Consider the following 24,159-nt stretch of genomic DNA (forward strand, 5'->3'; position numbering starts at 1 on the left):
CCGGGAGGCGGAGGTTGCGGGGAGCCGAGATCGCGCCATTGCACTCCAGCCTGGGTAACAAGAGCGAAACTCCGTCTCAAAAAAAAAAATAATAAAAAAATAAAATAAAAAACACTGTTCCTTTAGTCAAAAATTTTTAGGAGGCAAGTAGCACATTCCTTCAAGTCAGCTTGAGATTGTGAGATCCTTAAGAGGCTCATAGAATCCAAGGTGAAGAAGAACACCGAGGAGGCATTGGCAAGAACCAAGCCCTCGTCAGCTCCTTCAGCAGCCAGAGTTCTCAAGAACTCTGCCCTTATGGGTGGCAGTTGTCCCAAATGGTCCTTATGCCTCTCAGTTCAGGAAGATAGCCTGATAGGCCCAGCCTGGGTCGGGCATCCTCTCTGGTCCGATCACCTTTGTTTAAATTTTTTTTTGTGGAGCAGGGTCTCACTAGGTTGCGTAGGCTGGTTTTGAACTCCTGACCTCAAAGTGATCCTCCTACCTCAGCCTCCCAAAGTGCTGAAATTACAGGCAGGAGCCACCGTGCCAGGCCTTGATTTCTCTTCTTGATTTTTGGTCTCTCACCCTACCTACAAATAGTGTTTTTATTGATTGATTGATTGATTGAGATAGGAGCTTGCTCTATCACCCAGGCTGGAGTGCAATGGTAAGATCATAGCTCACTGCAGCCTCAAATTCCTGGGCTCAAGTGATCCTCCAACCTCAGCCTCCCAAGTAGCTGGGACTAGAGGTACATGCTGCCACATCTGGCTAATTTTAAAATATTTTTTTTTGAGACATTTTTGCTCTTCTTGCCCAGGCTGAAGTACAATGGCGTGATCTCAGCTCACCACAACCTCTGCCTCCCAGGTTCAAGTGATTCTTCTGCATCAGCCTCCCAAGTAGGTGGGATTACATGCATGTGCCACCATGCCCAGCTAATTTTTGTATTTTTAGTAGAGACGGGGTTTCTCCATGTTGGTCAGGCTGTTCTCAAACTCCCAGGTGATGCAACCGCCTCGGCCTCCCAAAGTGCTGGGATTACAGGCATGAGCCACTGCACCCGGCCAATTTTTAAAATTTTGTTGTGGAGACAGGGTCTTGCTATGTTGCCCAGGCTGGTCACAAACTTTTGGACTCAAGTGATCCTCCTGCCTCGACCTCCCAAAGTGCTGGGATTATAGACATGAACCACTGTACCTGGCCCTACAAAGAACATTTTACATTTTTCCATAGGGCCAAGGATCCATGGAGTCCTTGGGGCCTCATTCCTGCTCTCCCGTCCAGGCCAAGGCCCTCTGCAGCCCTTGAGAGGACAGACTCCGAACTGCGGAACCCATGGTGCATGGCCACCTTCTCCTTCTGTGTCTCCTAGGGCCCAAGATGGGGCCCGAGGCTTCCTGAGCCTACCAGCAAGGAGGAAGAGTCTAGAGGACACAGCCCAGAGGGGTGGGCTAAAAGTCAGAACACCTGATTCTGGTCCTGGATCTTCTGCTGACTTGCGGAGCGGACTTGGGCAAATCCTTTTTTCCTTTATGAAGAAGGATAATATGGCCAGGTGTCGTGGCTCATGCCTGTAATCCCAGCACTTTGGGAGGCCAAGGTGGGAAGATTGCCTGAGGTCAGGAGTTTGAGACCAGCCTGGCCAACATGGCAAAAACCTGTCTGTACTAAAAATACAAAAATTAGCTGGGTGTGGTGGCATGCACCTGTAGTCCCAGCTATTCTGGAGGCTGAGGTGGGAGGATCGCTTGAGCCTGGGAAGCCGAGGTTGCAGTGAGCAGAGATTGTGCCTCTACACTCCAGCCTGGGCGATGGAGAATCCACCTCAAAACAAAAACAAAAAACCCACCATAGTAACTGCCAGTTCCTGAGAGCCAAGCATGTGCCAGGCTCTGTGCCTCACATTCACGTCTCTTAGTGAATCCTGGGAATTGGTCCTATTACAATTCCTATTTTCCAGATGAGGAAACTGAGGCTCAAGAGGTGCAATACTGGAGTAAGGTGAGGACGCTTTGTACTGAATCCTGGATTTGATCCAGGGCATCTGACTCCAGGGCCTTTTCTGAGCTATATATATGAAACCTCCCCGAAATAGCTTTCATTTTATGGAGCACGTGCTGTTTTCCAGGAACTGTGCCGAGCGCTTTGTGTCCATCTATCTTCTCGAATCCTGGCTCCGTCTCATTATAATCTCACCTTAAATGTAACCTCGTAGCAACGTGTTCTGCGGCTTCTCAGTAAGTTCGTCTCCCCCACCACATCGCCCACTCTTAGTTCCTTCGTAACACTTTTTCTCCTTTTTTTCTTTTAAATTATTATTATTTTCAAGATGGAATCTCATTCCATCGCCCAGGCTGGAGTGCTCTGGGGTGACTGCAACCTCCGTCTCCCAGGTTCAAGCAATTCTCCTGCCTCAGCCTCCGGAGTAGCTGGGATTACAAGCATGTACCACCACACCGGGCTAAGTTTTGTATTTGTAGTAGAGTTGGGATTTCACCATGTTGGCCAGGCTGGTCTTGAACGCCTGACCTCAAATGATCCACCCACCTCGGCCTCTTAAAGAGCTGGGATTACAGGTGTGAACCACCATCTTGGGCCAACAGTTATGACTTTTTTTTTTTTTTTTTTTTTTTGAGCTGGAGTTTTGCTCTTGTTGCCCAGGCTACAGTGCAATGGCATGATCTTGGCTCACTGCAACCTCTGCCTCCTGGGCTCAAGCGATTCTCCTGCCTCACCCTCCTGAGTAGCTGGGGTTACAGGCATGCACCACCATGCCCGGCTAATTTTGTATTTTTAGTAGAGACAGGGTTTCTCCATGTTGGTCAGGCTGGTCTTGAACTCCAGACCTCAGGTGATCCACCCGCCTCAGCCTCCCAAAGTGCTGAGGTTACAGGCGTGAGCCACCGCACCTGGCTCTTTTAAATAAATATTAAACAACTGAACCTGGAACCTTCGTAACACATTGATTATGTGAGATCCGCTCATCTGTTTATTACACAATCTGCCTCCTTGTGGCAGAACATAAACTCCTTGGAGGCTGGGACCTTATTGGTCTAGTCTGTTGAGTCCTCAATAGCTCTGTGCATGTCTGGCACATCATACGAACAGTAAATATTTGTTGGATAAATGAATGAATCCAGACAACAAATCTAATCTCTGGGAGTACACAGAACTACAAACTGCATTTCATAGATAAGAAAACCAAGGCCCAGGTGTGAAACAACTTTCTCAGGGTCAGAAGGCGATGCAGCAAAAATTAAACCCTGAGCCTCCCCTGATGAGTCCGAATGGCTCTTCCCAGCTCCAAACCTGGAAGTGTGAATGCTCTTGTCTTTATCGTAAAAAGAGAGGGACGGTGTAGCAACCCTCTGATTCAATGCACTGGACTGGGAAGGCAGGTCTTTTGCTGGTTTTCATTCTCTCGCTCCAGTGAGAGTGCAGAGGTTTGGACCCCTGTCGAGGCCAGACTGACAGGATTAGAGGAAACAGCTGGCCTGAGCCCGTGCCCTGCAAGAGGGAGCTCGCATTCACGGACTCTGGGAGAGAGCAGCTCCCCACCGCTCAGTCACATTCCAGGTCGGTCATTTTCCTGAGCCCAGATGTTTGCTAATGAGCGGGAGAGAGGGGCTTTCAGCCCTGAGCCCCAGCTCTGGGCCCCACGTTACCTCGGCCCCAAGAGGCTGGCTCAGGGCCAGGAGGCTCTGGCCTTGGGCCCATGCCCTGTGCCAGCCAGGCCTGTAGGGGCAGCTGGAACACTACTGCCAACCAGGTGCATCTGCTGGAGCTGGGAGACTCTGACATGACAGGTTCTGCCTTTCCTGCTGGGGCCCCACCACCCTGGATCTCATCATCGGAGCAACATCCTGGCTGCAGCCTGATGGGGAGATGCACTGAGGCAGCTGAGAGGATAGAGGGGGTGTGGTGGGCACAGAAACATGGACTTTGGTGTTGACAGGTCTGGGCTCAAGTCCAGGCTTTGTCAATCACTAGCAGTGTGGTCTTGAGCAGGCCATGACACTTTCTGGTGCCTCGATTTTTCTCACCTGTAAAATGGGAACAATAATGGGACTGTGGTAAGGATTAGAGATGAAGCAGACAGAGTGCCCAGTATCATGCCTGGCACAAAATGTAGCTATGGATAGATATTATTACCAAGTGACCTACCAGGCCCCCTGCCCACACAGTAGCTTTCCTGTAGTTATCAGTCATCAGCAGACAGATGGTGACTCAACTCCAAACCCTCTGTCCCTGATTAGGAGGTTGATGTTGTTCTTGAATGTCCCCGTGTTTGAGAGATGGTGGGCTGCCCCGTGGAGGGCACTGGCTGGAAGTTGCGGCTTCTACTCCTGGCTCTGTGTGTAATCTGACAAGCTCATCAGGCTCCACAATTAGCTTTCTGCAGTGTGGGAGTGGATTCTTACAAGATACAGAACTCCACTTTCCATACTGCTCAGGGTATGTGTGAAAGATGATGGTGGTAACCTTTGGCTGCAAAATGGTAAATATTTCCTGTGTGCCTACTGTGTACAGTGCAATGAGTCTGGTTTCTGCAGTACATGGTACATGGTTATCCAACAGACATTAGCTGGCATGGCCTCTTACTGTGTGACTTTAGGTGAGTTACTTAACCTCTCTCTAGACCTTCTTTTTTTTCACTTTTTTTTTTTTTTTTTTTTTTTTTATTTTTTTTTTTTTTTTTTTTTTTTTTTTTTTTTGAGGCAAGGCCTTGCTGGAGTGACAAGTTCATTAAGCTCCACAATTAGCTTTCTGTAACATCACCCAGGCTGGAGTACAGTGGCACAATCATAGCTCACTGCAGCTTCAAAGTCTTGGGCTCAAGTGATCTTCCTGCCTCAGGATTTTTTTTCACTTTTATTATTTATTTTACTTTATTTATTTATTTTTTTTGAGACGGAGTCTTACTCTGTTGCCCAGGCTGGAATGCAGTGGTGCCATCTCAGCTCATTGCAACCTCCGCCTCCCGGGTTCAAGTGATTCTCCTGCCTCAGCCTCCCAAGTAGCTGGGACTACAGGCACACGCCACCACACCTGGCTAATTTTTGTATTTTTAGTAGAGACAGGGTTTCACCATATTGGCCAGGCTGGTCTCAAACTCCTGACCCCAAGTGATCCTCTCCACTCACCCTCCCAAAGTGCTGGATTACAGGCATGAGCCACCGCGCGCAGCACTTTTAAAATAAGAGACAATACTTAACTCATAGGTTTATTATGAGAGTGGTAAGTGCTGGCAATGGGATGAGGCACATGGTAAGGTGCTCAACACATGTGAACTATTATAACGGTTATAGTTACCATTAAGTGAAGACCTATCTGTGCTACATCAGTGGGGGATAACAATTACTTTATTCGCTGGGCATGGTGGCTTGAACCATTGCATTTCAGCCAGGGCGACAAAATCAAAACTGTGTCATAATAATAATGTCATTCAACCAAATACATTGTACATCTCACCTGGCCTGCCCATAAGCACTGGAGACACTGAAATAAACACATGATTCCTGCCCTCAAGGTCTAAAGGAAGAAAGAAATATACACAGCTATTCTAGAGGGAAATTGACATGAACAGAAGTTCCTATCCCGTGCTCCAGGATCACACTGGAGGAGGGAGATGCTCCCAGAAGGTCTTGGGAAGGTTTTCCAACCTGGTGCTGGAAAAAATATTTGCCAGGAGTCGAAAGGAGGGGAAGGGAATTCCGGGCAGAGGGAAGGGTGCAGGCAACAGCTAGGAGGCACAGATGCAGGCTGGTGTGGAGGGTGCGGGTAGGCTGGAGTACACCAGGGAGTTCCCAGCAGGCCACTAGGAGCCACGCAGAATGCTCGGCAACCACATGAGTCAGATGACCAGGGCTGCGTCCATCTGGAAGTTTCCAGCTAAGGTGGGTAAAGCACATGGACACAGGTAACTATGCTGTAAAGCAAAATCCCCGAGTCCCACAATCGTGTCCCACGTGGTGTCCCTGGGCCACCACTTTTCAGTAGCAAGTTATTTTCTTATCCCGTTGTTAAGCACACAGAGTAGAGAAGGCGCTGCCGCAACCCACCCAAGTGCCCACTGATTGGATGGGAACCCCTGAGGTGAGGCTGGACGCTGGGGCCAGGCGCTCCGCTCTTCCCAGGAGCCAGAGAAGTGAGTCTATTTGCTGCCGTTCTAGTTCCTAATAGTCCCTGGGGCTTCTCCGGATGCTTAAGCCAAGTGCCTGGAGCCGATTGGAGGTCGAGAGCGACACTAGGATGAGACTGGGCGAGGCCGAGCGACCCAGGCTACCAACAGCACGGACTTGAACCGGGTCGCAAGCCGGAGCGGACCGGATGGGGTGCACCACAGAACTGCGGAGTGAGGACGGACTCCCGGTGCCGGGACGCGGCGGGCTGGAGCGCCCCACTCTCGGGGCAAGTCTGCAGTGCCCGGTGCCCACAAAAAAGACACCTCTATCTTTGTCACCCCGAGTCATGGCACGGCCTGACAGCCCAGGCTCGGGAAAAGTCGGGCGGAGAGAGTGGAAGCGCAGAGAAACCCAGGGAGGGCGCTTTAGAACGGGCCGGGGCGCCAGGCGGGCTGCCCTGGCCCTCGGGCGCCGGCCAGGCGTCCCGGCAGCCCCACGCGCCGTCGGAGAGCGCCGAAGCCCGGCCCGGGGCGGGCAGGCGGGCGGCGAGAGGGCCCGGGGCCCCGGCGCCCCTTCCTGCGCACCCGGAGGGAGAGGCCGCGCGCGCCCGCCCGCTCTTTCTGCGCGCGGCCCTCCCCGCTGCCCCCGCCCTCGCGCCCTGTTTGGAGGGAGCCACCCTGACGTCGGAGCCGCTCCCCCGCGCCGCGCGCCCGCCCGGGGCCGCAGACGGCGCGCAGCGCAGCCCAGCCGAGCCTCGCGGGACCGCCCCCAGCCCTGCCGGCCGCCTCGCCGAGCCTCCCGGGGCGCCCGGGCCCGCGACCCCCGCACCCAGCTCCGCAGTAGCCGGCGGGCGCGCGCGGTAAGTCCCGCCCGGGCCGGCACGCGGGCACCCGGCTTCCAGAGGCTTCGGCGGCGGGGGCAGCGCCGCGCCCCCGGCCCAGAGCTGCGGCCGCGGGCAACGGGCGGAGGCACCGCGGCCGAACCCGGGAGCCCTGGGGGGCCCGGCGGGCGCCTCCGGACGCCGGCTCTGGGGACGTGGGCGCGGCACGGGGTGGCCGGGGGGCACCGCCGAGCCCGGAGCCCGTCCCCAGACTCGCCCCGTGGTTCCGTTGCTCTCTCGGAGTTTCCGCGGCCGGGAGAGAGAGGGAGGGAGGGAGGCAGATGCGTGGCCGGGCAGGGGCTGGGGCTCGGCCGCCGGGCTCGCGTGTCCCCGGCCGTGCCCGGGCCTCGCCGCGCCGCGCCTCTCGGCTCTGGACGTTTCCGCCTCCCCCGGCCCCCTCGGCTTCGGTCCCTACGTCCGTGTGTCTGTTTCTCCATCGCTCCGTTTCCGCCGCTTACTCTCCCCGGGTCTGCCCGTCTCTTTCCGTTCCCCGCCCGCCTGCCTCCGTGTTCGGCTGCCCGCGTTTGTGTCTCTGCCTCTCGCTTTTCTCTCCCTTTCTGTCTCTGCGCTGTCCTCTGTGGGGTTCTCGCCGTGTGTCTGCGCGTCTCCCTGACCCCCCGCCCTCGATCCAGACAATCCCCCCAGTGTCGGAGGCTCGCCCTCCCCCAGCGGGGTTCAGGAATAGTTTCCTGGACCAGGTGCGCCAAGCCCTCCGCCTGCCTCCCGCCGGCCCCGCGGCCTGGCCCAGGTCATCTCCCTGGAATTGAGTCTGGGGCAGGGAGAGCCAGCCTTTCCCGGGGCTCAGTTTCCTTTAAGAATTCCACCCCCGCGAGGTCGGCTGGACGACAGGCCCTGCTTCGGGCCACCTGCCCGGCCCGTTCCCAGGGCGGGGCGATTCTGATCTTTTACAAGCGGTGGCAGAGGGGGCAGCCGCCTGCCTTGGCGTGGCCAGGGGTTGGCGGGCATCAAGGGAGAAGGCCACGCTTCCAGGCTTTCAGAGGCCTTCGCTCCCCCAGCTGGACGCCACCAGCCTGTTACTAGGGGCACCCCGGGAAAACAGAGGTCAGGGCTGGAGGCCAAAGACCGGACGCTGGCGGGGAATGGAGGAGGGGAAGCAATTTGTCAACAAGGAGCCCCTCACCCTTTGTTACTGCGGAATGGGGCCTCCCGAGACTCCCCCAGATGCTGGGGCTGTTTGGGCGTGGTTTGCCTTGAGTTGGGGCCAAAGAAAAGGCGAGGCTGCCGCGTTTCCTCGGTGACCCCCACCCCTCTCCACCCACCCCTGCAAGCTGGACTTCTCTCTCCTGGGGCCTGTGTTTTGGAGGGGTGGACAGGGTGTTCTGCCTTGGCCAGGGATATGGCGTCAATATTTTAAAGTGAAATTTCAGGCTGAGTTTAGCTGCTTCCCCCCACCCCCAACCCCAAGGGTCCGAGGCTGGCGGAACGGGCAGGGTTGATGGTGAGGTCTGCAGTGAGACTTCTGCTGAGCAGATGTGCAGCCCGGCCCTGCAGCAGCTCATTAGTATGGATTTGTTTTGGAGACTGTTTTTGGTCTGCGAGCAGGAGGGTCTGTGGTAAGGAGGGTCATGGCCTGGGTTGAGGGGCTGGCACAGAGGTGGCCAGGGCTGGAAGGTGTAGGCAGGCCTGGGTGGCACGGGCTCGGCCCTGTGTGTCCGCCCCCTGGACAGCTGATTCATGCTCTGCCTGGCCAGAGCCTCCCCAGTGCTGAAGGAAGGAAGGAAGCCACCCTGCAGTGAGATGGGGTCGTGGAATCACAGTGGCCTTAAGCAGTATGCTGGAGCCAGTCTCCTCCCTGGGGATCTGCTGAAATGGGCGTTCACAGACCAGGCTGCCCATTTTACGGTTGCAAACATGAAGCGTAGGGAGGGGAAGCAAAGGGTCAGTGGCCCGAGCTATAACCATTGGACTCTCATGACTCCAGGCACACAGAGAGTCGATGTATGAGCTTTGGCCAGAATGCATCCTCAAACCTCAGGATGAGCCCAGGAAACCCCGTCCGGCTAACCAGAGCCGGGGCCCTACCTGAGTGAGCAGGGAGCCCAGGTGTGACACTGCCTTGCCCCTTCACAGAGGAACATTTTAAGTTGCACCATTCAAGGAAGTCCCTGTGCTCATTCCAAGACCTGGAGCAATCGCCCTGCCCTTGCCAAGCCCCAAGCCTAGGGCTGCAGCCCAGCCGCCCTCCACACCCTCTGCGCCCAGCAGCACACTCAGCCTGGTGACAGGGCAGAGCCTGTTTTCTTCAAGTTGGATTCTGGAGGAGGCTGGTGTCTCCAGGACCCCGTCTTAGAGTCTGAGTGGGATCTTCCTCCCAGTTCCTGCCCTGGCAGGGAATCATGTTGGGCTGCCCTTGACAGTTTCTAAAATCCGTTCCCAGCTGTCATCCCACTTGCTTGAGTTTCACCTTGAGATTTTCCCTAAATCCAGTTTCACTGGGGCAGATGCAGCACAGACTGAAATAGCCTCAGGACCCACCCAGGATCCTGTGGGAGTGAAGGGCAGAAGGGGGCAGGCAGAGGCCCAGGGAGGGTAAGAGGCCCAAGCTAGCACTGAAGGTGACGTGGCCTGAGAAATTAACTATGATGGACCACCTCTCCAGAGGTTTCCATGTATTCTTCAGTTTAATTTTCACAGCTGTACTGTGAGCTGGATATTAGCACGATCCCCACTTTGCACATGAGGAAACTGAAGTACAGAAAGGTTAAAATGGGGCCAAGTGATCCCAATGCTTTGGGAGGCTGAAGTGGGAGTTCAAGACCAGCCTGGGCAACAAAGGGAGCCCTCATTTCTACAAAAAATACCAAAAATTAGCTAGGTATGGTGGTGTGTGCCTGTAGTACCCAGCTACTTGGGAGGCTGAGGTGGGAGGATCGCTTGAGCCCCAGAGTTTGAGGCTGCAGTGAGCTATGATGGTGACACCACGTTCCATCCTGGGCAGCAGAGTGAGATCCTGTTATAAACAAAAACATAAAGAGAAAGATTAGGATGACTGAACTAAGATTTGAAGCCAAGTCTGTCATAATTGTAGAGAGTGGAGGAGGAGGAGCAGACCGTGCACTTAGTATGGGGGGAGAGGAGAGGTAGGAGAGGCAGGGAAGGGGGGGCATCTGGTGTGAAAGCCACCAGCCACAAAGGCTGCGTGCTCGTGTGTGTGCGGAGTGCAGTGTCACCTGAATGCTGAGCCCACAGGTAGTATTGTCCATCCCCATCAGCTGGGGCCAAGTGTGGGAAGGTTCCCAGAGGAGGTTCTGGAAGCAGGAGGTGAAGATGGGGAGGGAGAGCCCGCCTTTCCACCATGGATTCTCCAGGCCTGCCATCCATGGCTGTGCACCGAGTGATTGCTGGAATGGGTAACAGGAAACGCCTGGGGTGTGTGTGTGTGTGTAAGAGAAAGCAGGTACTTGTGCAGATGTGCATTTTTTTGTACGTATATAGGCATGCTTATATATGCATGTGTGTGTGTTGTGTTTTCATAGGGGCACAGGTGGGGTATGCCTGCTTTTGAGTGCATGTGTGGGTCTGGGGTGAGTGGATATACTCTACCTTGAAAATTCTGGTATATCTGGCCTTGAGCGACCCTGAATATTCAGACTTAACCCAAAAGAGGAATTGGGGAGGATGGTTCACTTGTTATACCAAAGCTGATCCGTTCTACAAAGGGTTTTGCGATGGGCAGGAGTCAGGAGGAGGTGTTCCTTGAAATCTAGGCTGCTCTTGTATATTTAGGGGTCATTTCAGATACCTTTCCAGGTCCCAGAATCCAGGCAGTGGGCTGGTGGGGGGCCAGCAGCAGTGCTGTTAATCAAGGCCCCTTTCCTGGGGGCTGGGAGGCTGTCGCTCCTGGCCTGGCTGGGTCTTGGAGTCCCGTCGTGAGCACATTCAGGTACCGAGGCCATGCCTCAGACATGGGGGGGTCACACGAGGAGGGCCGGGTCCGGCATCTTCAGCTTTAGCAGGCATTTCCGAAAAGGGGCTCTGCAGGCCTGACCCCGAAGCTGGCTTTGCTGGGGACCCTCTGGACCAAGGCTTCCAGGAAAGCAACTAGGGTACGGCTGCTGTGTTTGTTCTCTGTCCTCTTCCCCAGAGTGGGAGCTACGGGTGGGTCACTTCCTGGACCTGTGCCTCAGTTTCCACAGTGCCAAAATGGGTCTGCTGGTGTCGCCTCCCAGGGAACTTCCTTTCTGTGTGAGCGGCAGCTCAGAATGTACCAGGCATTTGCAGGGGGCTGCCGAGGAAGTGGAGGGCTTGGATTTGGGAGTGGTGGGTAGGTGGGGTTGGGAAGAAGGTACTCACCTGTGCTAAGGACACCTCCTTTAAAGCCCCACAGCACCCCTAGGAGGAAGGATAGAGTCACACATACCTTTACCAGGGCTCCAACAGCCAGGGTCAGTCATGGCCACCAGATGGTCAGCTAGGGAGTCGGGAGTGGGATTTGAATTCTGGTCTGTGGAGCCCCCAAGCTTCCAGCCCAGGCAGTGGCTGAATGCCAGGGTGCTAACAAGAATGAGAGGCACAGTCAGCTGAGGCAGTTGCACGAGCTCCAGGCCTCATCCTGACTCCAGATTCTGTCCTTTCTTGCCTCTTTCTCTTCTGTCCACCTTTTCACCTGCAAGGGTGGCTGGGGGTTAACCTGCTACTGTCCAGGTTCAGATCCCGATTCTCCTGTTTCCTAACAGCGTAAGTCCAAGCAGATTTCTTAGTCTCTCTGTGCTTCAGTTTCTGCATCTAAAAATGGAGGAAAGAATAGGATTAGGCAGTTGTTGCAGGACAGAATAAATTAATATCCAGGCCAGGCGCGGTGGCTCACGCCTGTAATCCCAGCACTTTGGGAGCCCGAGGCGGGCTGATCATCAGAGGTCAGGAGTTCAAGATCAGCCTCACTAACATGGTGAAACCCCGTCTCTACTAAAAATACAAACTTAGCTGGGCGTGGTGGCGCATGCCTGTAATCCCAGCTACTCGGGAGGCTGGGGCAGGAGAATTGCTTAAACCTGGGAGGCAGAGGTTGCTGTGAGCCAACATTGTGCCATTACCTTCCAGCCTGGACAACAAGAGCAATACTCCATCTCAAAAAACAAAAAATTAATATCCAGTCACACACCGCATAATGATGAACCACATACACGATGGGGCTGCCATAAAATTATTATTATTATTATTTTGAGATGGAGTCTCACTCTGTCCCCCAGGCTGGAGTGCAGTGGTACCTGTAGCTGGGACTGCAGGTGTGCACCACCACACCTGGTTAGTTTTTGTATTTTTAGTGGAGACGGGGTTTCACCATGTTGGCCAGGTTGATCTTGAACTCCTGACCTCAAGTGATCTGCCCACCTTGACCTCCCAAAATGTTGAGATGACAGGCCTGAGCCACTGCGCCTGGCCTCCCATGGGATTATAATACCATATTTTTACTACACCTTTTCTTTCTTTCTTTCATAATTGTACCATGAAAGATGGCACAATCCTGGCTCACTGCAGCCTCAACCTCCCAGGCCATAGTGATCCTCTTACCTCAGCCTCCCAAGTAGCTGGGACCACAGGCACACGCCAGTACACTTGGCTAGTTTTTTAGTTTTTATAGAGATGGGATCGCCTTTTGTTGCCCAGGCTAGTCTTGAACTCCGGAGCTCAAGCAATTCTCCTACCTTTGCCTCCCAAAGTGCTGGGATTATAGGTGTGAGCCACCGCGCCTGGCCTGGATATTAATTTATTCTGTCCTGCAACGACTGCCTAATCCTATTCTTTCCTCCATTTTTAGATGCAGAAACTGAAGCACAGAGAGGCTAAGAAATCTGCTATATCTAGAATCTAGCCTACTATACGTTTTCTGTGTTCAGATGTCACTCACCATTGTGTTACAGTGGCCTGCAGTGTTCCGTACAGTCACACGTGGTCCAGGTTTGTAACCCAGGAGCAGTAGGCTATGCCAAATAGCCTCGGTATGAGTAGGCTAGACTCTTCAGGTTTGAGTTCACTCTATGATGTTCACAGACCGACAAAATCACCTCATGGTACATTTCTCAGAGCACATCCCCATGGGTATGTGACGCATGATTGTGATTGCATTTATATTTAATTCAGAATTAAGAATCTCTGCTCTCCTCCTGAGAGCCATCTCTGACCGCCCCGACTCAAAACAACTGCCTCCTGTTTACCCACATCCCTGGACCTCCCCTCAGGGGAGTGCCCGGGTGGACATAGGGTCTGGGGCCTCAGCTCCCTGCCCTCACTGTTGCCTCTCTCCCCGCCCTCCTAGAAGTGACCCCTGCCCTCCGAGAAGTGAGTGAGTGACTATGGAACTGCAGGGAGCTGAACAGTCCAGGGCAGGGCATTGCGTTGCCTGACTTGCCGGGGCCTTAAGACAGCTCCCTTGCAGAGCAGGGGGACTTGGCCTGGGAGGTCTCCAGCTTCCCTTCCCGCCCTTGCTTTTGGGGAGTCCCATGACTTGCTGTGTGACCTTCAGGGTGGGAGGAAGGGTTGAGAATCTGGGCGAGGCTCTCAAGGCTCAGGAAGGAAAGTACGATGGCTGCTTAAAAAAAAAATAGCTGAGTTACTGCGTGAAAAAACAAAAAAGCATAAACTAACAAAAAAGAAAACCTGCCAGCTAAGAGCCCACCCCACTGGTGGGGGGCAGCCTGGGCTCTTCGGGGCTGGGCAGGCGGGCGGGAGGAGGTAGGTGTGTCTGGATACCAGCCGTGTGTGGGAGAGACTTCACCTGGCATCCTCGCTGTCTCCTGTTCCAGCCCAGCCTTGGCTCTTATGCTGGCCCAGCCTTTCCTGTGATCCTCTGGGGGTTAGAGAGCTGACCTTAGCGGGTGCCTCCTTGATGCCGAATACCTTCATTTACTCCTCCCAGTGCTTCTCCAGGGAAGGCACAATGCTGCCCATATTAGGGAGGAGAAAGGTTGGTTCTGAGGAGTGAACTTATTTCTGGGAGTCACACAGCTCCTAAGGGGAGGGGCTGCAGTTCAAATACTGGGGACTGCAGGGTCCACGCTTCTGGGGTTAGGGGGTGCCCGTGGAGAATGCCAGAGCTCCATGCTGCTGGCCCGGGGAGGCCATGGCCCCAGCGCCCTGCCAGTGCCTGTTGGGTTGGGTTACAGCACCCCTCTGTGGGCACAGCTGGCCCTGTGGTGAACTCAGCTGTGCACTGGCAAGGGTGGAAAGTAAGGAGGGACCTTCTGCCTTAGCTCATCTCATTTCTCCTAACCTCTGCCCCAGCCTGACCCTGATAACCAGTTCCTGATCTCTGGGCCTCCTCCCAAAAGTCCCCATTACCCCATCTCCCAGGAAGCCTTCATTAGCCTCAGCTGCGGTCCCAACACTCGCTTCAGCCTGGTCCTGACCCACAGCCTCAGTTGTGACCTCTCCTAATTCCATCTCCGAGTGCTCATCCCAGCCTCCCTCCCTCCCTTCCTTTCTCTTTTCTTTCCTGTCCTTTTTTCCCCCTTTCCCTTTCTGCAGGTTCTTGCTCTGTCACCCAGCCTGGAGTGCAGGGGCACAGTCATGGCTCACTGCAGCCTCAAGCTCCTGGTCTCAAGCCATCCTCCCGTCTCAGCCTCCCACATAGCTGAACTACAGGTGCACATCACAATGCCTGGCTATTTTATTTTTTTTTTAGACCAAGTCTCACTTGGCTGCCCAGGCTAGTCTTGAACTCCTGAGCTCAAGCAATCCTCCTGCTTTGGCCTTCCATAGTGTTGGGATTACAGGTGTGAGCCACCACGCCTGGCCCAGGCTACTTTCATTACAACCCCAGTCTCAATTCCACATCCACATCACTTCCTGCCCCAGGCACCTCCTTGCCCCCTGTGACCTGTTGTTCCTGAGGAAGCAAGGTGGGGTCAGATACAGGAGGACAAGAGTCCCTGGACCTCTCCAAGGGCCTAGGGGGCCAGTCCAGCCCAGAGAGGGCCCAGGGAGTCCTGGCCTTAAATGGACCTACAGGGCCCTTCAGGTATGCTGTGGGCAGACCCTGACTCAGGACTCAGGAAGCCTCCTGCATGCCAGGCTTGTTGAAAAATTCATCAGGTTACCAGTTAGGAAGGAATCCATTCTATTTTGTTAGGATGTGGTTGTACTGGAAACATGGGCTTTGTCAGTGAGACCGGAAATGCGTGGGTGAGAGCCTTGTGACAGGAACTCATCTGGGATGGTGTGGGGGGGCAGCCTGTCCGACCTCACTTCCAGCTGCCCTTCCTCCCTAGGGGGCTGGGAGTGGGGCTCATCCCAGCATTGGGGTCCCCTGAGATGGAGACCTGCAGGAGAGGGGCAGGAGCTGGGGGAGCGTGCTAGATGGGGAGCAGAGTGCCAGGGGGTGGTCACAGCCCTGCGGGAGCCATGCCCAGCCAGCCCTCCTTGAGACCCCCGCTCCCCAGACACTTTATAAGGTACTTGGCTCTGGGCCAAACACAATGGCTCACACTTGTAGTCCTTGCACTTTTGGAGGCTGAGGTGGGCAGATCACTTGAGGTCATGAGTTCCAGATCAGCCTGGCCAACATGGCGAAACCCCATATTTACTAAAAATACAAAAGTAAGTGGGATGTGGTGGTGAGTGCCTGTAATTCCAGCTACTCTGGAGGCTGAGGCAGCAGAATCGCTTGCACCTGGAGGCGGAGTTTGCAGTGAGCCTAGATCACATGACTGCACCCCAGCCTGGGTGACAGAGTGAGACTGTCTCAAAAAAATAGATGAATAAATAAAAATAAAATCATAATCTACCTGGCTCTGCCATCCCCATGGTCCATAGTAGGACTGTCCTAAATGGGATGCCCATTCCCAAGCCACCTGACTCCTGGTGCCGGGCTTTTATGGAGCCAGTGGGACCGGGACCTGTCCCTCCTGATTCAGCCTTACTTTATCTTTTGCAGGGACTGTCCCAAAATAAAGAATGCTTGACTGAGTGCAGAGCTGCTGAGGAAGCCTGATCAAAACGCAGACTCCTCCGCACCCTAGAACTTTTACTCCAGGAGTTCCCAGGGAATTCTGATCATTTGTCATGTTTGGGAACCATGGGGCTGGGTCACTGCACTCACTTTAAGGTTGCGGGGAAACAGGCCTGAGTGTCCCCGTCACAGGCACATGTGGAAACATGCCCCTTCTCCACTGTCCTGTCCTCTGTGGGTTTGCGGGTCTCCTCGAAGAAGGCACTATCCTCATCTCTGAATCTCTCTGAAGCCTCCCTCCTCTGTGCTTTTTGCAGTGGGTGAAACCCACTGGCGTGTGTCTCCAACAAGCAGAATCCTTTGACACACACTGCCCTGCAGCACCACCTTTTGGCAGATCCTGGTATTGTTTTAGTATCTCACTGCATCCTGTAGCAGGGCAATTTGCAAATAGCCAAGTGCTTGGCTTTGATTGGCTCCTGCTTGACTCTGGATGGGGCCGGGGGTAGTGATCTGCGTGGACTTGTGGATTCGAGTTTCTAGTGAGGCGTCTTAGAAAGCAATACTGGCCGGGCGTGGTGGCTCATGCCTGTAATCCCAGCACTTTGGGAGGCCGAGGTGGGCAGATCACGAGGTCAAGAGATTGAGACCATCCTGGCCAACATGGTGAAACCCCATCTCTACTAAAAATACAAAAATTAGCTGGGTGTGGTGGCATGCACCTGTAGTCCCAGCTACTAGGGAGGCTGAGGCAGGAGAATTGCTTGAACCTGGGAGGTGGAGGTTGCAGTGAGCCGAGATTGTGCCACTGCACTCCAGCCTGGCACCTGGCGACAGAGTGAGACTCTGTCTCAAAAATAAATAAATAAATAAATAAATAAATAAATAAGCAATACTGCCTGGTTCAAGGTCAGTTTTTTTTGCCTGAGGACTGGCCAGCCAGGGTGGCCCACGAAGTCACTGCAGGCCAGGTGCAGTGGCTCACGCCTGTAATCCCAACACTTTGGGAGGCTGAGGCAGGAAGATCACTTGAGTCCCAGGAGTTTGAGACTAGCCTGGACAACATGGTGAAACTTGTCTTTACAAAAATTAGCCGGGCACGGTGGCGGACACCTGTAGTCCCAGCTACTCAGGAGGCTGAGTTGGGAGGATCACCTGAGCCAGGGAAGTCGAGGCTGCAGTGAGCCGTGATCATGCCACTGCACTCCAGCCTGGGTGACCGAGTGAGATCTTTTCTCAAAAAACAAAAACAAAAAAATCACAGCAACGTGAAGGTTAAGGCTAAGTTTTCAAACATCAGAATCCTGACAGCTGTTGCAACGGCTTTCCAGGAGACGTGGTGTGTGGCCAGCTCCTCGAGGGCTGTGTGGACAACTTTTTGTGCATTTTCCTGATGACCCACAGGGTCAAAGGGAGAAAGGTAGCAGTTGTTCAACACTTGACACGTGCTTGAACACTTCGTGACTGCAATCCTTCGCCATGCAGTGGCACCATCTCCCCTTTTTAGATGAAGAAACCAAGGCACCGACATAAAAAGTAACTTGCTCAAGGCAACATAGGAAGTTATAAAACCAATCAACACATACGGAATGTGCCTATCTGCTAGGCTGATTTAATATCTCATTTGACCTTCCAGATACCCATCTGATGTAGGTACCACTCCCAGCTCCAATTGTGGGATTCAGAGTGGAGAAATAACTTGTTCAAAGTCGCACTTGGTTAGTAAGTAGGAGGGCTGGGGTTGTGCCGTGGAGTCAGATGCCAGAGCCCATGCTGTAACACCACTGCCCAGACCCCCTGGGCCCTGCTGTGCCTCACCTGGCACCTGTGCTCTGTTCCAGGGCTCTGGAGGCCACGGGCATGATGCTTCGGGTCCTGGTGGGGGCTGTTCTCCCTGCCATGCTGCTGGCTGCCCCACCGCCCATCAACAAGCTGGCACTGTTCCCGGACAAGAGTGCCTGGTGCGAAGCCAAGAACATCACCCAGATCGTGGGACACAGTGGCTGTGAGGCCAAGTCCATCCAGAACAGGTGGGACCCAAGGGGTGGATGGGGGGATGCGGATGGGGGCCCAAGGAGGGAGAAAGAGGGACCAGGGCTGCCCATCCCTGCCTCCCAACAGTGACACGCATGGTGCCCTCTCCTCCCACAGGGCGTGCCTAGGACAGTGCTTCAGCTACAGCGTCCCCAACACCTTCCCACAGTCCACAGAGTCCCTGGTTCACTGTGACTCCTGCATGCCAGCCCAGTCCATGTGGGAGATTGTGAGTACTGCCGGCCTGCCCCACCCAGCCTTGGCCCAGAGCCTGCCCTGGCCTTGGCCTTTCTCCCCAGCCTCCTGCATTCCAGCAGGCGGCCACAGCAGCGTAGCACGGCCCCGCTGTGTGCAGGGTAAAGGGCTGGGAGTACAGACATGGGCCCCCCACAGGATGGCTCAGAAGTCTGACACCAACTTGTACAGGACAGGGATTTTCCCGAAGCTCCATTCTGATGCCTCTCGTGGGCTGAAGTCCTTTCAAGGGCTTCCTGTTGTTACAGGATCAGACCAAAGTCTTTGCCCTGCCCCAAGAGCCTGGCGTGGCCTGGCTCAGCGGCCTCTCCAGCCTCCTCCTGCTTCCCGCCCTCCTCACTAGCTTGGCACTTAACAGCGCTGCCTCCGTTCAGTCCCTCGCACCTGCTCTGCTCACTCGTACCCCACGGCCCTTGCCCCTGTCCTTTACCCTGCTTGGAACACCTTCTTCCCCCTCCTCCTTACCTAGTTCACTTCTATTCACTCTTCTGCTTGTGTCCCAAGCAGCATTTCCTCAGGGCCCCTTTCCAGACCCCCTGACTGGGCCACACCCCCGCACCGCTGGCTCTCAGAGCACAGCTTGCCTCCGCTTCAAGCACCTGTCACACCTGCAGTCTTCCACCTGCATCCGGGTGATTTTGACAGGTCTCTCTCCCCCCGCTAGACTCTGCTTTCCTTGGGGGAAATGTGTCTTTGTGTCCTGAGAGCTGGCACAGGATAGGCGCTCTGTGGAAGGGAGGGAGGAGGAGAAGAAGGGAGGGAGAAGGAAAGAAGGTACTTCGATGGGTGATGATAGGGGCAGAGTAAGAGGCAGTTGGGGTTCCTACAGGGCGAGCCTCAGCTGGGCTTGGGCTTTGGGGTGGGGCTCTTTTGAGGAGGTAAAGTCTGAGCTCAGATTCAAAGGCACAGTTGGCAAGTGGCAGTGGGGTGGGGTGGGGAACCTTCCAGGCAAAGGAACAGCATGTGCAGAGCCCTGAGGCAGAGCTAAAGCACAGAATGGTTGAGAGTGGCACAGGGTCAGGGGTCGGGAGGCCAGCCAGCCAGCAGCACCTGAAGGCCCTGGGTGGCCTTAGTGAGGGGTCAGGGTTTGTCTCCAAGTACAGGGGGATGGGGACAGTGAGGGGATTTTAGCAGGGGCAGGCCACACTGGATTTCCCTGTGGCTGCTGGTGGGGAATGGGTGGGGAGGTAGCAGGTCTGGTGTGAGGAGACAGCTCTGGTGGCTTGTGCACGGGTTCAATTTCTCCCTCCCCATGGGACCCTGGAGCTAACTGGGCATCACAGGTGGGCTCTGGGGTTCTTGGTCCCATGAGGAGGTATTATCCTAGGGGCTTCCTCCCCAGGCCTTTGGAAGCATCCCTGCCCTTCTTTCTTTCCCTCTGCAGGTGACGCTGGAGTGCCCGGGCCACGAGGAGGTGCCCAGGGTGGACAAGCTGGTGGAGAAGATCCTGCACTGTAGCTGCCAGGCCTGCGGCAAAGAGCCCAGTCACGAGGGGCTGAGTGTCTATGTGCAGGGCGAGGACGGGCTAGGCTCCCAGCCCGTTGCCCACCCTCACCCCCATCCCCACCCCCATCCTGGCGGGCAGACCCCTGAGCCCGAGGACCCCCCTGGGGCTCCCCACACGGAGGAAGAGGGGGCTGAGGACTGAGGCCCCCCAACTCTTCCTCCCCTCTCATCCCCCTGTGGAATGTTGGGTCTCACCCTCCGGGGAGGAGTTGGGGGAGAGGCTGAAGCCCCCCTTTGGCACTGGATGGACTTGGATTCAGACTCGGACTTGGAATGCTGCCCGGTTGCCATGGAGATCTGAAGGGTAGGGGTTGGAGGCAAGCTGCACAATTTAATATATTCAAGAGTGGGGGGGAGGAAACAGAGGTCTTCAGGGCTCTTTTTTTTGGGGGGTGTCTCTTCCTGTCTGGCTTCTAGAGAAGAACCTGTGGGAGGGGGAGGAAGTTGGCTGAGCCGCTGAGTCGGGGGAAGGCCATCCAAGATGGCATGAAACAGGCTAAGGTGTGTCGGGGTGCAGATGGTCCTGCTGAGGTTCAGGGCTTAGGGTGAGCATCTTGCAAGCCTCAGCCTTGAGGAGGGGGCTGGGCTAGAAAGACCGCTGGCAGAAACAGGAGGCTCCAGCCCCACAGGCTTCCCCCAAGGCCCCTCGCCCCCTCCCCATCCCCAGAGAAGCACTGCCCCAATGGCACTGAAGTGGCCTTTCCTCAGCGGAGGGGTTTGGGAGTCAGGCCTGGGCAGGACCCTGCTGACTTATGTTGCTGGAGCTGGGCGCCAGGCTCTCTGGGCCTTTCTCTGGCTTCCTTGGCTTGCCTGGTGGGGGAGAGGGAGGAGAGGAAGGAGGAGAGGGAGGAGTCTTCCAAGGCCAGAGGGAGGGGGACGACCCCCCAGACAATCCCTGAAGATCAGCCTCCCCTTCCTCTCCCTGTTAGAAACATTAGTGCACCCCCACTGTCCCCCAAGTTCTAGGCCCCCCAGAAAGTTGCTGGAGCGGGCCCCCCTCTCCGAGGGATGCTCTTTCTAAATATCGGATGGGTATGGGAGTGAGGGGTTACCTCCCTTGCCCCAAGGTTCCAGAGGCCCTGGGTAGGATGAGCTTGGGCTGAGCCTCGAGGAAGTCCAGGACGAGGACGACGTCTGGCTTTCGTGGACGGCCAGGGCTCACTCGGGATCTCTCGAGCTCCCCAGTTCTGCCCGCCTCCTCCCTCCCAGCTGCACTTTAACTCTAGATGGGTGGGGACCTGGGGGGAGGGGCAGGGCAGGCGGGCCGTGAAGAAAGCCCCTCTGTGCCCAGAACTGCCTGCGTCTGCTCTTCTGTGCCAGCCCACTGCCTCCTGCCTGGGGTGTCCCGGCCCTCCTGGCTGTTGCGACTTGGGCTTCTGGAGCGTCTCACCATTGGACAGTCTCCCTGATGGACCCTCAGTCTTCTCATGAATAAATTCCTTCAACGCCTGTGTTCTCCTCCTTACTGACTGGCTCTGCCAGGTTCTCTGCAAGTGCTGGCCGCGAGGCCCAGGGGAAGCGGGGCCTGGGCTCAGGCAGGGGATGCTGAGCAGACCTGCCAGCCCCTGCCCAGCAGCGCCGTCTCTGCATCCTGGTGGTCCTGTCCTGGTCCTGCCGTGTGCACCCTGGCGCGTGATCCTCCGTCTCCTCAGCTCCCACCACTTTCCTTGGGTGACAGTTTCTGGCCTCACATACACCTTGGGTGGGCCTCCAGAACTGGGCTTCATGGATTTTGACCTGTCTCCTCGGCTTGCCTCGTGCCATCTCTTTTCACCCACACAATGGCGTAGCATCAGCCCTCGCCTGGGCTTGGCCTGCCTGGGCCCCAGGAGATGGGGAAATGGACAAAATAATTGGTTATGGGGCGGGGCTCAGTGGCTCACGCCTGTAATCTCAGCACTTTGGGAGGCCAGGGCAGGTGGATCACTTGAGGTCAGGAGTTCAAGACCAGCCTGGCCAACATGGCGAGACACTGTCTTTAAAAAAAAAAAAAATTTAAAGATTTAAAAAAAAAGTATTGGTTACAAATTAATATAGAAGGCTGGTTCCTGTGCTGGGTCCTCACCCAGTCCAACCACCTCCCAGTGATGTGGATATTGTCCTCATTTTATAGATCAGGCATCTGAGGTGCAGGCGCTGGCAATTTTCCCAGGGTCATGTGTTGAAGAAATGTCACCAACAGGACTTGAACCCAGGCATCGGTACAGTGCCCACACCAAGCTTGGGGATGCCAGTACTCATTTATCATTGAGCAAGTCCATCGTAGGACATTTCACATTTGTTTGTTTATTTTTTTTGAGACAGAGTCTCTCTGGAGTGCAGTGGCTTGATCTCGGCTCACTGCAACCTTTGCCTCCCATGCTCAAGCGATTCTCCTGCCTCAGCCTTCAACTGGCCGGGATTACAGGCACCTGCCACCAGGCCCAGCTAATTTTTGTATTTTTAGTGGACTCAGGGTTTCACCATGTTGGCCAGGCTGGTCTCGAACTCCTGTTCTCATGTGATCTGTCCACCTCGGCCTCCCAAAGTGCTGGGATTACACCACCCCCGGCCCTCATTTGTTTTACAGGGTGGGAAACGAGGGCTCTGGAAGCACAGGTGACTCGAGTAAGCTCACAGTTCCCTTGATTCCTGGCCTCACACCTGCACACCTAATGGCAGCACAGTCTTGAGCAGGAACTGCCTCCATCCTGTGTCTGGAACAGAGCTGGGTATACATTCGTAGGTACATAAATAAGGGCTGGGTGCAGTGGCTCACGCCTGTAACCCCAGCACTTTGAGAGGCCAATACAGGAGTATTGCCTGAGCAACAAAAAGTGAGATCCTGTCTTTATAAAAAATAAAAAAATTAGGTGTGGTGGCATGTGTCTGCAGTCCCAGCTACGTGGGAAGTTGAGGTGGGAGGATTGCTTGATCCCTGGAGGCTGAGGCTGCAGTGAGTCATGTTCATGTCACTGCACTCTAGCCTGGGTAATAGAGTGAGACCCTGTCCAAAAAAAAAAAAAGGGGGGGGAGGGGTAGGAGCGGAGGGAAGGGCAGGGCAACTTATAAGGGTCTGTTGGAAATAAAACAGGAAGGTAGGTTGGTCTGGCTGGTGCAGCCAGGAATGCCAGCCAGAATTCAGACTTCATTCTCTTTGCACTGAGGCACCCTAGAGGTGTCTGTGCAAAGCTGGGTTTCAAGAGACTAAGCTGGATTGAAGGAGGGAGATGCTGAGGCCATCAGGGTTGACTGCAAGTGTGCAGGCGGGAGAGGATGGGGCCGGTTAGGTCAGGAAGTGGGGTTGGAGAGGTGGGGCTGTGAGAGGCGCTGCTGATTGGATGTGGGAACCCAGCGAGAGGGAGGAGCCTGGCTTGAGAGACATCAATTGAGAAGCATCCCTAGGTTAGTGCCAGCTTTCCAGGATGGAGGGAATTGCAACCTCCCCCAAAGAGGGGGTACCAAGTCTTTCCAAGGGATTAGTACTGATACCAGCGCAGATAGCAACGCAGACCCTTCTCTTTCCACTTTGTTTGCCTGTATGGAGCCAGCTTTCAGCTGGTTTCCTTCCTCTGCTCCCAGCCTTTGAGGAGATCGACTCTGCTTGGGTTCAAATCCTAGATGGATCACTTCCTGACTCCAGACTTGAGCAAGTCACATAAGATCTCCGAGGCTCAGGTTTCCTATGTGCAAAACGGGGAGTAATAGTCATACCTACCTCACTCTAAGGGTCACAGTGAGCATTACATGAGTCAACACACATGCAGAGCTTGGAACACGCCTGGCCTTAGTAAGACCTCAGTGGATGTCAGCTGTTATGACTGAGAATGAATGACTGGCCGATGCTGCAGGCGGTCACACTGATAGTTTTGTACATTTATTCATTCATTGGTCAGATATTTATTGAGAGCCTAATACATGCCAGAGATCCAGCTGTGAACTGGACAGACAGGTCCCTGCCTTCAGGGAGTTTACCCAGTTGGTCATTGCCTTCTGGCACAGAGCAGCTTTGGTCAGGCCAGGCAACTTCCTTGGGGCCTCGATTTCTCCTTCTGTGTCATGAGGAGCTTGCCCCAGTTCTCTTGTGTACTGACAGGCATGGAGGTCTGGAGCTGACAACTCCTTAAAACTCAGCTGTTCCATAGTGACACCCGCTGTCTCCTCTGGGCAGGAACCCCTCCTGGTTAGAAGTAATCAAGCAAAAGCTGAGGATTCTTGAAAGTCCCTCTTGGCCAGGCACAGTGGCTCATGCCTGTAATCCCAGCACTTTGGGAGGCTGAGGCAGGCGGATCATAAGGTCAGAAGTTCAAGACCAGCCTGGCTAACACGGTGAAACCCTGTCTCTACTAAAAATACAAAAAAAAATTTAGCAGGGCATGGTGGCAAGCGTCTGTATTCCCAGCTACTCCGGAGGCTGAGGCAGGAGAATCGCTTGAACCCTGGAGGTGAAGGTTGCAGTGAGCCAAGATCACACCACTGCACTCCAG

General features: G+C 54.9%; 1 protein-coding gene across 4 annotated transcripts; it reads left to right on the forward strand.

The window, feature by feature from the left end:
• Positions 1-5,921: 5,921 nt before the first annotated feature.
• On the forward strand, positions 5,922-21,144 carry NBL1 (NBL1, DAN family BMP antagonist). Of its 4 annotated transcripts, none has more exons than XM_017506153.2 (5): positions 6,909-6,969; positions 13,093-13,294; positions 17,740-17,928; positions 18,050-18,161; positions 19,572-21,144. In XM_017506153.2, exons 3-5 carry the CDS (start codon positions 17,759-17,761, stop codon positions 19,833-19,835), a joined length of 546 nt encoding a protein of 181 aa, XP_017361642.1. In that variant the 5' UTR covers positions 6,909-6,969; positions 13,093-13,294; positions 17,740-17,758; the 3' UTR covers positions 19,836-21,144. The 4 variants fall into 4 exon arrangements, with proteins under 4 accessions (XP_037586288.1, XP_017361631.1, XP_017361642.1 ...); XM_017506148.2 differs by having other exon boundaries at positions 13,093-13,290; XM_037730360.1 differs by lacking the exons at positions 6,909-6,969; positions 13,093-13,294 and adding an exon at positions 5,922-6,133.
• The last annotated feature ends 3,015 nt before the right edge of the window (positions 21,145-24,159 follow it).

The sequence above is a fragment of the Cebus imitator genome, unplaced genomic scaffold (genome assembly GCF_001604975.1).
Source record: "Cebus imitator isolate Cc_AM_T3 unplaced genomic scaffold, Cebus_imitator-1.0 Scaffold15, whole genome shotgun sequence".
NCBI classification, from domain to species: domain Eukaryota; kingdom Metazoa; phylum Chordata; class Mammalia; order Primates; family Cebidae; genus Cebus; species Cebus imitator.